General features: G+C 43.2%; 2 protein-coding genes across 3 annotated transcripts in view; one reads left to right on the top strand and one right to left on the bottom strand.

The window, feature by feature from the left end:
- The window catches only part of LOC120444979, a 35,666-nt gene extending 27,395 nt beyond the window's left edge, over positions 1-8,271 (bottom strand). For both annotated transcript variants that reach the window (XM_039625004.1, XM_039625005.1), the window contains exon 1: positions 8,212-8,271. In XM_039625004.1, the coding sequence (XP_039480938.1) occupies positions 8,212-8,256 (45 nt within the window). In that variant the 5' untranslated portion in view covers positions 8,257-8,271. The remainder of the gene's footprint in view (positions 1-8,211) is intronic.
- On the top strand, positions 3,988-7,871 carry LOC120444981. The gene is made up of 7 exons (XM_039625008.2): positions 3,988-4,571; positions 4,696-5,109; positions 5,176-5,354; positions 5,412-5,588; positions 5,693-5,839; positions 5,916-6,179; positions 6,370-7,871. Exons 1-7 carry the CDS (start codon positions 4,284-4,286, stop codon positions 6,470-6,472), a joined length of 1,572 nt encoding a protein of 523 aa, XP_039480942.1. The 5' UTR covers positions 3,988-4,283; the 3' UTR covers positions 6,473-7,871.
- Positions 8,272-16,879: the final 8,608 nt, after the last annotated feature.

The raw sequence follows: 16,879 nt of genomic DNA, 5'->3' as shown, positions 1-16,879 counted from the left end.
TATTCCACCCGAAAGTGAGAGGGAAGAATGCGAGAACACTTCGAGAACAGGCGTGACAAGTAAACGCCGATGTATATCCGCCTATATTATAGGCATGCCTCATCAAATAAAGCTGAGCATGTGTTATAAAATTATACAATTCATTTTGACAAAATTCCACAAATTAATATGCGCCAAAAACAACGGGGAAAAATACAAAAAACCTGCGAAGGCGGAACAGGCAGAAGTGAAAGGCACTTGATTTATGCCTTTTCAGGAATCTTGCAGAGAGGTAAACCACCACAAAAAAAAAAAAATGCCGAAGAAAGTAGAACACTTTCGGGAAAGTGGGCGTGGCACCTGCCAAGAGGCACGTCCGCGTTTCCCAGGCACAATTTCTTTGCACAATTCTTATGTATAAATTTCCACAGTTGCTTTTGATGTGGGTTACCAATGAATAAAATATGAGCAATATTCTACGGGCAACGCAGCCAAGTTGTTGCGGTTTTCATTGATAAATGGAAATTTAAGTAAAGTAATTAAATTTAAATGAATTAAGTTGCTGTGGCTGGCAGTGTGGTCGTGTGCCTCTTTACTCAATGCCAAGAATCCAAAATTAAAACTTGCCAATCGTCCTAAATATGAAAACTATGTTGTTTAATTCATTTATTATTGTATTATATAAAAAAGCGGTTTAATGGCCTGGTACTTGACAAAATCCAATTAATGTGATAAAAAGCAATTAAAGTTGTGTTGCAAAAAATCACGTGCATGGGCTATGCATGTATGTACATATATTCCAAAAACTTGTTGACATCATATTTCTTAAAAAGTAGAACAATAATTAACACATTAAGCCGCCCACTCGGCGAAAATTTTGATGTGTGAAGGATGTTCAAAAATGAGAAAAAAATGGATTGCCATGCCTGGGCCAACTTATCTTGTGTGTTGCTCTTTGTAAATTTTGTAAAAATAATTGCTTCGCTCACCGATCTTTACACAAATGATTATTGATGAACACTTTGGCCTATTTTATCAAAATCAAAGCAGACGCGACAACGTCACTTTTGCCCCAATGAAGCGTGAAATTCGGACCGACAACGCGGGCAAAGCGCCAGCACACATTAAATCTTGCGAAAGTTTAACCCAACCAGCCAAAAAAAATCTAAAACAAAAAATCAAAAACCTGGCACACCTTTTTGATGAACTATAAGACCATAGACTTGGCGTATGAGATGGTTGAATTCTTTTATTTTTTGGCAAGTGCCGAAGAGCCGATGACGTCAAACGGCGGCAGTTGGCAGTTGGCAGACTTTTGGCCCAGACCACCAATTGACCAACCTTTCAATCTGTTTTCATATCATTTCTTTTTCGGGGGCACGCGTAGGTGGTGGCGGCTTGTTCGTCTCCAGGAAATCCCCGTGAATCACCTGAGGGTGGAGGAGCAGGATTTAAGGGGATTGTGTAAACAGAAAAGTCACCAAGGAATTCGACGCGGCCAGAATAATGCCGGGAATGCCAAAATATTGATGGAAGTCAAGCCGAGAGGCTTTTAGCGTCGCGTGCCAGATCCATCAGCTGTATATCTGTACATAGGAATCGCAAACGGAATCGGAATATCTCTGGATATATATGTAGATGCATATAGTGGGTGAGTGTAATTCCATAGCGGGCAGGCGTTGCGGCATTATCATCTAGAGGCGACAACAAAGATCTCCCGCTGAATGACCAGACACATTTATTTGTTTACACAGCTCGGTTGCCGTTGCCGTTGCCTCATCTTGACAATCAATTAATTTCCATCCCATCCCATCGCATTCGAATCCATTCCATGCCCGAGCACCTCCTGCCCCCCAGGAGAACGTAATGGTGCTGGTGTTGTGTCGACAAAGGCAAGTGGCGTCGTTGGCGCTAATTGTTTTTAATGAAAATTGCTAAGGATTTAATAAGGAAGAAGGCGGAACGCTGAACAAATGGATTTTAAAAGCCATTTCAATTATGCCATAAGTTTCTCATCAATCTGAGTGGTCAACACTACCACTACTACAACTGACACACGCGAACGGTGACGTCAAAGATTGCAACACTCGGCAAGTTGGAGTCCTATGCACTTTCTATATATAGTCTATATATAGCGTATGGATCCGTACTATACTAGTATGGATTTTATCATCTTTGTCTGCGCCAAAAGTTCACTGACTTTCGCCTCCGGCGGCAAAAGACGAAAATAGTTTTGCACATTTTAATGAGCTTTGGCAAATAAAAGCGAATTGCTGCATTCATTTGGCTAATGTTCTCTTTTCAATTTTCATAACTAAAGTGCATTTGCTGTTTTACAAAACAAGCGTAATTACAACTTAAAAACCAAATCCCAACTATTGCACCAAAAGCCCGCAGAAAAACAGAATTTTCAGCTGTTGGAATATATGCGAATATTTCTTCAACGATAAATACTGAAAAAGGAGGTTAACCAATTTGTTTGCTTGCGGCTGGCGAAAGTGACAACGGAAAAATCACATCGGTGCTTTTTACAAATGAGTTTCCGTATTTCATTGAATGCATATGCGATTGCATTCTTGCTATAAATATAATACACATTTTCACTTTCAGTTGCTGCTCAAAACTGAGTCAATGCGATGCGTGGGCGGCATTGCAGCTGCAGTGGCTGAATTTTAATGACCCGACAGTGCCAAAAATAAGATTTTAAATTTTTAGCCAGCCAAGCGGCTAAATAAACGCGTCCATTTAAATAGAAATGATCGCGAAAGTGTCAATCCAAATCTGCGTGGGCCGATGGCCAACTGCAAGAAGTCAATGCGCTCATTAAGCAAAACTAATCCACGCAAAAAAATAGATTTGTGTATTCAAATCAAGAGGCAAAATCAATCATGGGAGCGGAAAGAGTTGACAGTCGTGCCAAAACACAATTGTTTCGGAAGTTCAGGGTCTTCTCGCACTGAAGGTGAGTTAGTGAACCCACAAAAGTAGAAATAAAACGACCTTGGGGGTTTGCCAAAAACTGTGGCTAATATGTCAACATTCAGGCAGAGAAAATGGCTAATAAGCCACAAGTAAACCAACTCAAGATATATTCCAAATAAGTGTAACAACATTAATGTTTATTGATTATAAAATAAACCAAAAACTGTTAACTTTTCGACTGGAAATTATTCAGAACTAAGAAACTTCCTTGACCGCAGTTTACATTTTGCAGAAACTCTGATGCAAGTTCTAATTAAAGTTTGTATTTTGAAAATTGCATTTCAATGTACATTAAGTACAAAATTCATGGTTGTGTGACTTTGACAACAATTGAAGCCTGGTTAATTTAAAACATATTAAACTTAGAAAGGCATAGCTTTTTATTAGCAAAAGTACTGAACTGTGCTCACGTGCAAACATAACTTTTATCTGACTCTTGACATTTCCTGCCAGCTCCTTTAAAACTTTGCCACTCTGCTTTTGTTCAGCATTTAAGCAGTTCGATAAGAATGAAGCCACTTTTCCCTGCACTTTTCCCTGCTCAGCAAATTGAGTTTTTCCCAATAAATCTTAAAGCCTAAGCCCTTTTACAGCAGCTTACAGTTGCGTAGAAACTATTAAAATGAGCGGCAATAAATTTGCTAAAAGCGCTGCTGTGTGCTCAAGTCTATTGCTTGATTCAATTACGAAGGCAAAACTTCGTTTTCCGGCCACCAAAGGCACGGAGACCGGATGCACTACAGTGTCGTCCTTAAATACGTTATTTTCGAATTCAATCAACTTTTTGCCGTCTAAAAGTATGCAGCACTAATCGGATGTACGATGAACTTTCACGGCAAATCTGAGTGTCTGTCAGGGCTTCACATGATAGATAGCAAATGAAGGGGAAAAGAAAGAATGTATATTAGTACTCGATAGTTTGGCACTTTCAACTATCGAAAAATGGGAAAAAACCGAAAAGAAACCTGGTAGGCCATGAGCTGTCAGAATCGATGGCATATCCTTCAATCGGCAAATGAGGCAAGTCATTCTTTCGAAAATTGTCGCAGCGAGCAGAGCTCTTGAAAAGTAATAAAAAATAAAAATTAAATTCCTCTCATTGAGTCGTTGTGTTCCGTGTCGAGCAGAGTACTTGATTTTCGCAGCCAGCACGCCGCGTGTGCCGTTCTCGTTTAGATCCAACCACATACCAAAGTTCAGGCCCAGGTTCATCCAAGAACACCGCTCCATCCCTCCAAGCATACATCCAGCCATCCATCCCATCACCCATTCGATTCCATACAGTCCGGCAATTAAAGTTGTAATAATCGAAGCTTGAGAAAATGGTTACCGACGCCCAGGACACCGTTGCACCCAAGACCAGCAGCACCAAGGAGGTGCAGTGCCAGCACTCCGGCACCCTGGATGAGCCCCAGGCCCAGGAGCCATCGGCTCCGACCACCGCCCCCCTGGCCACGCCCAAGAGCGGCCGCGTGGGCATCTTCAATGCGGAGGACTTTCTGTCCCGTGCCCAGTTGAACGACAAGATCAACAACATCCTGCGCTCGCCCACCAAGGCGCCGAATGGTGTGCGCCAGCGTTCCGTGTTCACCAACAACAATCCGTCGCCGGTGAGTAGAGTTGCCACTCCATTGCCTCATAGGGTTGCCTGCCACATGTCAAATGGGTTTTTGACAGCTTTTTTTTTGCAAGCGTGGAGCTAATATGATAACCTTTCCCAATCCGAATCCCTAGAATGCCACCATGCGCTTGGTGTCGTCGATGAACAGCCCATTGGCACCACGCCTGAGCAGCCTGTCGCTGAGCGGTGGCATGAAGCGCGGCTTGGAGCGCGGCTTGGAGCGCGGCTTGGAGCGCGGTAGCAGCAGCAGCAGCATGGGTAATAGCGCCAGCGTGGGCACCAGCACCGCCGTCCTGGCCAAGGAGTGCTCCAGCCAGACGAGCAGCTGCAGCCGCAGCTACATGCAACTGGGCATGCATGCCGCAACGCACTCCGGTTTCGGTGTCCTGCCGCAGACTGCTGCAGGTGCTGGCTACGAGGCCATGGGCTTGGACATGGATGCCGCCAACATAACGCGCAGCGGCAAGAGTCTCACCGGTCGCTTCAACACTGGCTATGGCTATGAGGTGGATGGAGCCTACTGCGTGGTAGGTGCATTGATTTTCTGTCCCTTTCCCCCCTCCGTTTGTGGTATAGAAATATGTTATCCCTAGACACAGGGACATCACACCCAGCAGTTCCCATCGCCAATGCCGCCACCACCCTACGCCCTGGGTCGCGTCAGCTCGCGCACCTTTGAGTTCGACAACAATACACCACCGCCGTGTCCGGGATCTGGACCCATTGCCATGTCCAATGGCACCATCCAGCTGCGCCTGCGCGAGGGCGTTCGGTAAGTGATCTTCATGGGTGGCTACCTCAATAACTTCAAGATATCCCTTATTTTCAGTATTGATATGACCCTGGACAAGGCTGTGCGTGTGCTCAACCAGCGCAGCATGGTGGCCGTCGCCTTGTCGCGCAACTGCAGCAACTCGGCGCTCATCCATCCCAATGGAAGGATCCTGCAGAGCGGCTCCAAGGTGGAGATCGTCACCTACGACGGCATGAAGGCCAATAACTTTGTGTAAGCTTAGAAGTTGTATAGCACCTGTAATCATTCTCATTACATTTAAAGCAACAAGAGTTGAGTCAGGTGTGATAATTCAATTTCAAACCATTTACCCGCAGTCGCTATGCCAAAATGTGGTACAAAGGCGTCAGTTTCACCAGCGAGTCCTGTGCCCTCATCTATCTGGTGGACACAGCTGGCACACGCACCACCACCGATACCTTCACCGACCTGACCAAGGACTACACACTGGCCGTCTTCTATGAGTGAGTTGAGCACGAACAAAATTTCGAAAATCAATTCGGCAAGCTCCTCACTTTCCAATTAACAACCACCCAACAGCGATTCGCGCCACGGCCCATCCTTTATGTCCGATGCCCACGACGTAATCGCCAACTCCACCTACAACTGCGCCGAGGACGGCACCGAGGTGTACGACATCAATGGATTCCGCATCACGCAGGCGGCCGACGGCCTGGTGAAGGTCACCCGCCAGCACAACAAGTGCCTGATTCGCACCAGTCCGGGCAATGGATCCGCCACTCTGACCACACCCGGCATCCACTGCACGGCATCGCTGGGCAAGACCTCGCACCTGTTTGTCCGGTGAGTTGACGCCACTGCAGCCACGCCTATTTTTGCAGTAATGATGCACTCAAAGAATCGGTTCTACACTTTGGCAGTAATTGCCAAAAAGCAGTAAAACACCTTTCATACACAGTTCGAAAGATTTGAACACAGTTTGGACATGAATTTAAAGCTTTCTATTTATTAATCTGTTATTTTTTTCTTTCAGTCGTAATGAGAAGCGCATGCATTTCGACGGGTCCTGTTTCATAGTACGCAATGCTGGTCACTCGGCCGGATTCAATGAAAACAACCTGCTGATTGTCTACTAAGTACCGCTCGCACCATGGGATGTGCACCGCGTTGGGTGGCAAAACCAAGTGCCACCTATGGCCACCCAGCGGGTCAATTGAAAATCACCCCATTATACCACCAAACACACACATCACTAAAAACACACACACAAGCACACCGACTCAAGCGTCGATATAGTAACCCCGAAAAAAAAAACAACAAAAGAAAAGGAAAGGAAAGGAAAGAAAAACATTGGAAAACTGGGGCCTCGGCGTGGAGAGGGATCAGATCATATGAGAAAACCTGGTCTTTGAAACAAAAAAACAAAAATTCTAAATGTAAAAGTGCATTTAACAAAGATAGCTCGAAAAAGTGCGCGAGCAACGAAAACTGGCGATCCTGATCCTCGAAAGGATTTTGCTCTTCGATTGCTCGACGTAGGCGCAACGCAACCACTAGGGAATTAGTTTTAGTCCTAAACACACACTCACCTGTCTCTAAAATATCCCTCGATATCCTTGTTTTTATACGCATACAATTGTTTTGTACGGGCAAAAATAGCAGGTGGAAAAATCCACCTGATGCCTGAAACGCTGGCCAAGACAATGGGATTTCGATCAGGGCCAGCGTTTTGTGTTATAAAAAGAATGTATTCGTTTCGCGTTCCGCTTTTTTTCGGCCTTCTCAGTCTAACTAAATTAGTTACTAGCGAATTTCCATACGTTCTACTTTTAAATGCCAACTTTTAAGAGCAAGTTCCGACAAGGATAAAAATTGAAAGTTGCTAAATTTCCACCAAAAAAAAAAAATAAGCGAAACTTGTGAAAATGGTTTTTATCAAAATTGGCCTCTGAGTGGAGAGAGTTAGCTAGAAACGTTCGGCCCACGTAACACCTGTGTCAATTCAGTTAGTTCTAAGTTACCAGTTAAGATTAGTTAACCCAGTTACTGCAATCCAACCATGTTCATCCTCACACGTACACACACACCCAACACACACATCCACATGCACACACGTGTAAAATGAGTGGATTTAGTGCTTAAATTTCCAAGTGTAGGAGTAGTAGTAACACTTCCACACTCGTGAAACACAGTTACACTCGTACAAACACACACAAATCCATTTAAGGACAAGAAAGAAAGAGAAATTGTGACTGAAATGGAATACGATTTTTAATTAGCTTACGAAACACTCATTTAAGAAAAGGCAGTCGTCTTTGAAAACCAACTTTAAACACGCGCACCCTTGTGAATTTACATGCAAACATCATTCCTCTCAGAAAATGAGGGGCAATTAAACTTGTATAGCCTTACAACAATCTCCAAGACGCTAAATTTAATCATCATGTAAATCGAAATTTATGTGTACAAAAATCGATTTCAAAATGTAATACATGAAAATCCTAAATAAAGTAAATTCCGTCTGCGCAACTGAAATAGATTCGCATAATTTTGTGCATTCTCATGGGTTCATTTTTGGGTCCAGGATACAATTTACAGCGGCTCCTGGCAACCATATATTACCTCATACCATTCCTTTGGCACTGTAAAAGTACAAGAAAATTGCTTTACGACTACAATTCACATTACAACCCTCTTGGCGGAATTGTGCCACCTGAAGGGCCACCAGGACTTCAAATCTTTTCAGGCTTAAAGAGTTTTTGAGCAATGTAAATATGTAAAGGAATGAATTGCACGTTGTAAAATTTATTTAATTTAGGCCAAATCGTTTTCATAAGCAAATATTGTAAAAGATGAGGTCTTCATATGTGTTTACCTGCAAACAAATCCAAAAGCACAACGATATGGGATCGGCAGTCATGCAGACTAAGCTCTCCAACAGACTTAACCTGGAGTTGGAGCTGCCGGTGGAGTGGCGGCCCGTTGGCAGTGGCTGTTGATAGAGATTAGTGGATAATGCTGGGGGGCGGAACTATATGCCACGGCTGACTCTGTCATGGGAAGAAAGTTGGTCCATGGTTAGCGGGTACACAGAGAGAAAAGGCGAAAAGGTGAGCGTAAGCGAGGCAGTGAGAATGGTGCGGAAGCCACATGGCAAGGATACTCAAGCGGCAGTGGCGGTGCTGGAGTGTCTCCAACTGAGGCGGCCAGAGACAAAAACATCGCTAAAATACATCTAAAAATGCGTTTACTCTAGTGCTGCGAATCAAATGAAGCCCCAAAGCCCAAACCCTGAAACCCAGGAGTCCTGAATCCTGAACCTTATGCAGCCGAGGAGCTTCGCAGCCATAAAGGGCGAACCCACACATATGGCATATTCAATGCTCACGCTTGCGTGACTTGGTCGGAAAAATCCGGAGGATGGAAACGGGGACGGATACGGAGCCATTTGCCTCTCGCACCCGTGCTCAACATCAAACGCTTTTCACACTTAATTGGGCGTAAAATTAAATCAGAATTGATTAAAACACTTGAATGACAGCAGCAGTCGAAGCCAAAGCTTCGGTGCTCTATATGGTCCCGAATCTGGAGTAGGAGCCGGCCAAAAAGTCTAAGCATAAACAAACTTTTTGCTTCCCATTTCTCCTCCAGCTGACGCACGGCACGTCGTAGCCTCATCTGATCGAGTTTTTCCACCCAAAAACCCAAACCCCAAACGCAAAAGGGAACTCAAAGCCAAGCCACCCCATCGACATCCTCCTAAAAAGGACTAATTGCTGCCTAGAAACTCCGCTCTTCTTCTGCCTCTTGCCTTTAGAAAGTTTATCAAATTCAATTTCCGGCAAAAGTTGGTATGGGCTGGATAGGCAGGGCATCAATTTTTATTTCTACCATTTAATGGGCCTTCAATTATGCGAGTCTCAGTCTCGGTCTTGGTCCGCTGGTATACATTTACGTACACATTTATACAAATTCAATGAGGCTTAATTCCTGGCCATAAATCGTCGCATGGGTTCGTTTCACCTGTCTTCTGTCTGTGGTCATGCAGCAAATCAATTCGATTTCCGGCCAAAAAGGACGAGCACTCGCATTCGCATTGCAATGGCCAACGATAATTGCATTTTAACCGATTTACCCGGGAATATTCCAAACTGTGCCAATAAAGGATACACACCCATGCCGTTCAGCTTCGTTTAACGTAATGGGAAATGAATGGCCCTGAGGGGGGAAATGAAAAATTATGAATATTTACCCCTGCGGCTAAGAGGCTTAAATTCAAGCAGCAGTATTACCGGAACATACAGACAAATTCGAGTGACTCCATCTGTCATGGTTGAGCACTTCATCCGAATCTCTATACTCGTATGTTCGGATGCGTAAGCCTAAGGTGACAGCAATCAAATCAATCAGACCCGCCACCTGAGCTGAGCTGTGTTGGAGTTCAAAGTGAGTGGTGGTCCCCAATGAAGGTTTTCTCCTTGGCGAAGAATCCACAACCACCAAAAACCCATAACCACAACCTGGCATCGGCGAAAGGGTGATTGTGAACGACATGTTTTCAAGTATATATAGTTTATCAATGTCAAAGCTGCCAGGGTTGATTGCTGGTTGCGAATGTCATAACACAATTCACAAATTATTCATGAATAAAATGCAGTCTAAGGTAGAATGGGGCACTCTAAAACGTATGCGCCATCAGAAGTAATTAAGCTAATTAGAAACTGGCGAAATGCAAAGCAAACCAACGTAAAGTACTGGCTTTCAGTTTACCCCTTGAACCAATTCGAATTTATTTTGTTTAAAGAGTTGCGAATATAAATTGAAATTGTGTAATTGTTTTTCCAACTGTGTGCGGCAATAACAATTGAAATGTAACAACAGGCGAGCGTCAACATTATTATAATGGCGTTTAATTAAGTCGCTGAGTAAATCCTCTCTCAACACCGTAATTTGAATTGGCAGGCCGAAAAGCATAACAAAAGCCCCTGCCGAAGGCCAAATATTTTGGGGCCTAATCCTCTTGGCCCGGCCCGAAATAAGGACTTTATAAATTGGCAAGGAGATGGGCCCATGATGATGCCGAATGCTCTCCAATAACGAAAGTTTCGTCCAAATGAAATGTATGAAATGGAGGCTGGGCAAATGGTCCAATATTTTCACATTGCAATCTGTGGTGGTTTTACGTGTCCTTTTTGTTTTTGCCCTGAAATACACTGTCTTTGGCCAGAAATACTCGGTTTTTGGCCATGACAATACATTTTTTTTTGTTATGCCAAATTTGGCAGATGTTACCCATCATCATCAACGTCGTCTACTTTCGGCGGAAAAGGTTAGCGGAATAATATGATGGCTGTATTCGCCAAGGCAATCCTAATTAACCTGGTGCCTTTGCCGGCATTGCAATGCATGAAATCCCTTTAAATGCAAACCCTCAATCTCATTAAAATACCTCAGCATGTTGTCGTTGCCATCAAACTCAAGTATATCCCATTTCCATGCTGGTTTTTTGTCTGAGATTCCGTAACAGACTTCAGGCTTCGGCTTTTCCATTTTCACTGCCACATTCGGGCAGCCAATGGCAGTTATTTTCAACGACGGTTTTAATTAAGTCTAATGGTAAAATGTTGTTACGCAATTATGTCGGTGTCATTGTTTTCGGAAATGCCCTTTAAATTTTGGGGTCCACTCACGTGCTGACCCTGTTTCATGCGACCCTGGGTAAACCAAAAACCAATTTGGGGCCCACGTAGCGTGAAGTAGGTGCAAATCGAATTACCAATAACGAGAATTTCCCGCAATAATTTCAGTTAACACCTGACCGTAACGCCAGTTGATAATGGAGCCCACTGTCATATCCTTTTACCAAAGTTCCAGCGAAGTTAATAAATGTAAAGCTCGACAGTTTATACACTGCATAAAAATTGGTGTTTGAGTTTGAAAATTAGATTATAAAGTGGTTCTAGCAGTCCGTACTACTACCAAAAACAATTTAAATATAAAAATCTCCCTCCAAATAATGTAGATATTCACTAGAAATATTTTCACACAACATATTTAACAATTTGGGTTTGTTCAAGCTTGCGGTGCAATTATGGGAAGTTATGCGGTGTCAGGTGTTACATACAAAATTCTTCAGCAATAGCAGCCCCAGTCTAGCAATTGGTTACCCCCACCCAGATATGACTAAGGATGCGCCATGGCATATCTGTGGCATGGTCAAGCGGTACGTACATGATGGGCGAGGCCATTGATGTGGCTACCTTCTGCGGCAGGACCTCTTCCTGAAGATCCTGCGGATGCGGCGACTCCTTGGCCCGCTTCACTTGACTTTAGGCCAGCGAGCGCGGAGTTACGCGAAGATTCCTGGAAATAGTTGTGGGCGTGGCCGTGGGCGTGGCTATGGGCGTGGGTGCTGGCGAGGGGCAGGGGAGAGGCCGGCGGGGTGGGTTGTTGTGGAAGAGAGGGGCCCGTTCTGTTGCGTAAACGGGCCAAAGCACTCCGTAGACCCTCCGTATTGTCTTTGTCGGGCCCCACGTCCAAGCGAAATGCATCCGCAGATCAGTTCCCCAGCCTCCCACAATCCAGTGCCAGCTCCTAGTCGTACCTCTGCTCTACGCACTGCTCCTTGGCCAATCAATTAGATTGCACTTTGATCTGAGGAGATTAGGCGCCTGGCTGCACAGTTTGCAGTTTACAAGTTCCAAAGTTGTCGTCGCTCCGAGAAAATTACTAAATCTTGTTTGTGGTTCGATTGTGTTGTGTGTGGTCGAGCTATAATGTTTTTTAAATCGAATTTAATCGGTCCGATTGCGGGGCTTGTTAACTGAAGTCCAAAGATACTGCAAATACACAAAACATAACATTGTATATTAGGCACTATTCATTAGAAAGAAAAAGTAGTTAGGACGCTAGTGAATGTTCCCTCTAAATAATAAAAAAATTAGTATATTTTAAAAGTCTGCATCAGTTTTAAATGACTTTTTCAGTGTTAATGGCTTTCAACTAATTTGGCTGTAACCTACAAATACGCAAATTAGAGGAAACAAAACTTTTTGATTGCTTTAAACAAAGCTTTTTTTTTAGCGGTTTCAGTGAAAATGCATATAACCCTTGAAAGCAAAACATGTTTGTCAGCGAGACCAATTAAAACTCTATGCTACGAGTTGCTGCTAAAAAAAGAAAATATTAGACAAAAAGACCTACAATTCAATTGTACGACATCGTGCATCTTTTTCCAGGAGTCATGTTTTCCGGAAAGCCTTCAATTTACACTGCAGTAGAAACTTGCCTCGGGCTACTTTTACTTGGGGTAACAAAAGACCGTCGAGACTGGTTGATGATGCGCCCGAGGTGGGAAAAGTGAAACATAATTTCCGACACACAATTAAAAGCCAGGTCCTTTGGGCCCCCGACGGAATTTCATATTCATATTCCGTCCACAGGCGTTGGAGCCCCCCCACTTGTGTTTTTGGCCCTGTTGCTGGCTTTTGCCATTTGGCCATTTTGCCATTTTGCCATTTTTGTTGTGCATGCGAGATTCCAAGAAGCCAAGGCTGCTAGGGTGGGCATATGTCACCGGGAAAAGTGAAAAACAGCTTTGGCGGGTCAACAGCAGCAGCGATGAAAAGCCAAAGCGACGTTGAACACGAATGTCCTTGGATTAGTGTATCGCCAAAAGCAAAGAGTTTAAATAATATTTGGCTTTAATTCAAAAGTCTTCATATAATATTCGTTCAAATCAGCCATAAATAATCCCCTGCAAATTGGAAGTTTTGCTTAAACTTAGAAATGCACACGAGCAGCAAAATCCGAATTATGTTTTGCTGGGCTTTCATACAATTGAGTGATTTCAGTGGAAAAAACCGAAAGCCGTGAATTGGAATATGAGTTTCCTTTCGCTCGCACACACATATGGAAATTGTCGATACACAATCCTTTCATCAGCTTACGTCCAGCAGCACTGACTTTTTAAGGGGGAAAATGCTGAAAAATTGAACATGCCAGATAGTGAGTTTGATTTGGCCTAATACCCTCAGCTTTATTGGTGTTTTTGGACCATAAATTGAGCAAGACAAACTCAAACAGCGCAAGGAAATGCGTTAGTCATTCAAAACAAATGTTAATTTAGCCAAACAATAAACGAGAATTGCGCACCGGGGAATTTGCGGTTGCTCTGCAGACATCATTGAAGCTTTTAAGCCAAACGGCTTAAGCCAAAGTCCTTGAACTACAATTTGGCCGGCACAGTTGAGAGGCCGGCCACGCCCACTTTCCACTGCCCACCGCCCGCCGCCCCTTGAATAAGCAGGTGTACGGGTGTATGCAAATGTCCCAAGTCATTAAAATGTTGCCCCAGATAATAGTGATTTATGGCGGTTGCGAAAGGAGAAACATCAGCAGAGCAATGCCTCTGACAGACTAGAGATTCGGGTCACTTGTGGACTGGAGACTCCAGGATGTACACGGAAATTCGTTGGAAGCCAAACGAATGTTTTGGTCAACGGGAGGGCCAATAAACACGACAAAAAATCCTGCCGCCGTTTTTTTTTTTTTGTGACTTTCGAGGGGCAGGGCCAATGAACAAGGAAAACCATTGTAAACGAAATCATTTTCTGCGAAATACAAGAAACTTTTCTGCAACTCATCGTTTTGGTTGTGCCGCGTGAGTATGGGTGTATGGGTGAGTGTGTGTGCCTTTGGGCTCGCTACGAAAGCAATTTAGTCGCCAGTGACAGGCAGCAATTATTTTCTCATATTACGTATACGCAACGCGTGCCCAATGCGCTGTTAGCAGATTTATTCTTCCATTATGAGGCAAACAATTTTCTATTACGCTGCTGACTTTTCGTATTAAAAGTGAAAGAACGAACGAAGCGGCCAATGGAAATAACGCAGAAGTCAAAGCTGACACAAATACGTTCCCCCTGCCTTATTTACATAATTTTTTATCAAAATATAAAAATGAAAAAAGGAAAAGTCCGAAATGAATTGACAAGAAAATAGTCATTAAAAACCGGTCGACTATGCGGAAAATTAACTTTACAGCCGCTACAGGCGACTGACTGGCAAATGGTCATTGAAAAAGAGTCCTAAGCAGAGTGGGTGAATATTAATATAGTAGAAATTTGCATTCCAATTGAGTTCTGCGCCTGCGGCAAAGTCTTTGTACTATTAGTGCCATCCAGTGATATTGGGCATGTGTACATACACGACGTAATTGGTTTCCAACGTTCACACATCATCACTCATACGCACTGTGGCCGCTGGCAGCGCAGACAGGTAAATCACCATAACAATAATTATAATCATCGTGAGCATATATACCAGTGATAAAATTTCGCATTTTCACAGATTTTTCTCGCTTCAATAGAATTGATTATATCCGTTCCAATTTGATTGATGTGTGCTTCCGTGCGCTAATATATGTATATGTACATATACAATATAGATCATGCCAGCGGCAATATATCTAATTTACAATGCAGAAAAACAATGAAATAACGAATCGCTTTATTGACTCGATGGTACAGACGCTGTCAGTTTATAAATCGCAACGCAGGTGCTTTTGCTGGGAATAAATTGAAATGCTCAAATAGAAATAAATAAATTCCAGAATGAAAAAAGATTAATCACTTATCAATCATGCAATCGAATTGCATTACTTGTTGAAGAACTTCAACTGATCAATTATATAATATATTTCCATGAAACAAACATTCCTTAAATTAGTTTCTGATTGCTTTATCGTTTTTCTGTCCAATTTACAATGCGGTGAATTAAAATAGGAGAGGTTTAAAACATCAATTTGGCTAGCTTACTAAATACGTTTTAAATACGGCGACTAAATGAAAGAGTGAGTGGTCTGTGGTATTTCATATAGTTTGGAATGCAGCTTTCATGTGGCCTGTGGGCTCTGTAATAGCTACCTAATTAACTAGATATAGGCCAACTTTTGCGTGCTGGCGAAGTAACTTTTTTTGCTCGACGAGAGGGTCACAAGGCTCAAGGGATAACGAGCAGGACACAATTGACGAGCCGATAACAACGGTCCTTTGAATGTATCCCCTGGAAACCCAACCATCTCACCACAAGTCAAAGTTCCACTCACTCAACATCAAAAACATTCGTGAAGGCGTGCCTTTGTTTGTACGATTTCCAGTCGAATGATTAGGCCAACACATCAGCAGCAGATATAGTCAGCTCATCGCCAATGCCCACACACTCAAACAATCGAATCGATATAGGGAAAAAAATGAATTCGAGAAGGAATACGATTCACTCTTCGAAGCCTCTTCATTAAAGCGGCTCTGTGTGCTTGTGAATACATTGTGGACAGAATTGAGCAGAAATGTTCTCATATATTTCGGCATTACATCGTATATCCGGAGAAAACAATATGAGCCGGAAAAATGAACTAAACCGCTTGAATAAAGCTGTCCATCAAAGTGGTTGCCAAACATCATTAAATGCTCGCAGCAAACCAGACTGACTTAACCTTTTTCGCCATGGCCATCCACTCAATCGTCCAAAAAGGTTACCTGGACAACAGATTCGATTATCCCGTCCAGAACATACTACTTGAAGACCAAACAGTGTCTCTTTGTGGTTGCTTTCGGTGGTCGTTAATAACATTTCTCTTCATGACTTAAAATACATTTTAAAGAGTCACAATAGCTTCTAGATAAACTTTTTCAGACAGTATTTCAATAAAAACCGACCTCACTTTTCTACACGGGTCACTTTCAGGTTGCATATAAAAAGGACCTAAAAGGTTGCTTTATTCTAAAGAATTTACTTCTATTGGAGCTCAAAAGTGCTCAACTTAAAATGTTGAACGCGCAAGTTCAAGGTATTCCTTCCATTCCTGCATACTCTAGTGATCTTTGGCTGTCTGATTGCATTGTTAAGCTATCTACAAATTTGTTTCAAATGCAGTCGCGCTGCTAGTGCCACGAATCACAATTGCTTTTGTGGAGGGAGTCCCCTTGGAATGCATTGCTCTTTTGCTGGCCAAGCACAAAAGTCACTGGCCGGGTGGAAAGCTGCACTGCAATCCAGGCAGCACGAATAAGTCAATGTCTTGTGTTATTTGAGGAGGATGGGCTGGATTCCACTCCTGCTCAGAAGCCATTTCCATTTGCCATTCTGCCGTTGGCAGAATACAACTTTAGACATTGAGCTATAAGTATTTGTGCTTGCTCGCTGGTTTAATCAAGCATGAAATAGTCCAATCGTTGTGGCTTATATACGCGATGGAAGTATGATTAGGTTATTGACTCGCCAAGTTGAAAAAAACATATATACGAGAACAAGGGCGCTGCTCTAGCGAGCACTTAATTTGGGGGATTAAAAACCCTTCAGCAAGGGGAAAAGAGTAGGGGTCATAAGTTTTCATCTGGGGATTACACGGCGTATACGCAATTATAGCAACGTAATTAATTAATGATCGAAAGCTGCAGGTAAGGCAGCGAATTTAAATTGCAAAGCCTCTGCTTGTAATGCAGTGAAATCACCCGAACAAAGGGGCGTACATCACTTTCGCT

This window comes from Drosophila santomea, chromosome 2R (genome assembly GCF_016746245.2).
Source record: "Drosophila santomea strain STO CAGO 1482 chromosome 2R, Prin_Dsan_1.1, whole genome shotgun sequence".
NCBI classification, from domain to species: Eukaryota; Metazoa; Arthropoda; class Insecta; order Diptera; family Drosophilidae; genus Drosophila; species Drosophila santomea.
Note: the sequence above shows the minus strand (reverse complement) of the source record. Positions and strands in the feature narration are given on the sequence as shown.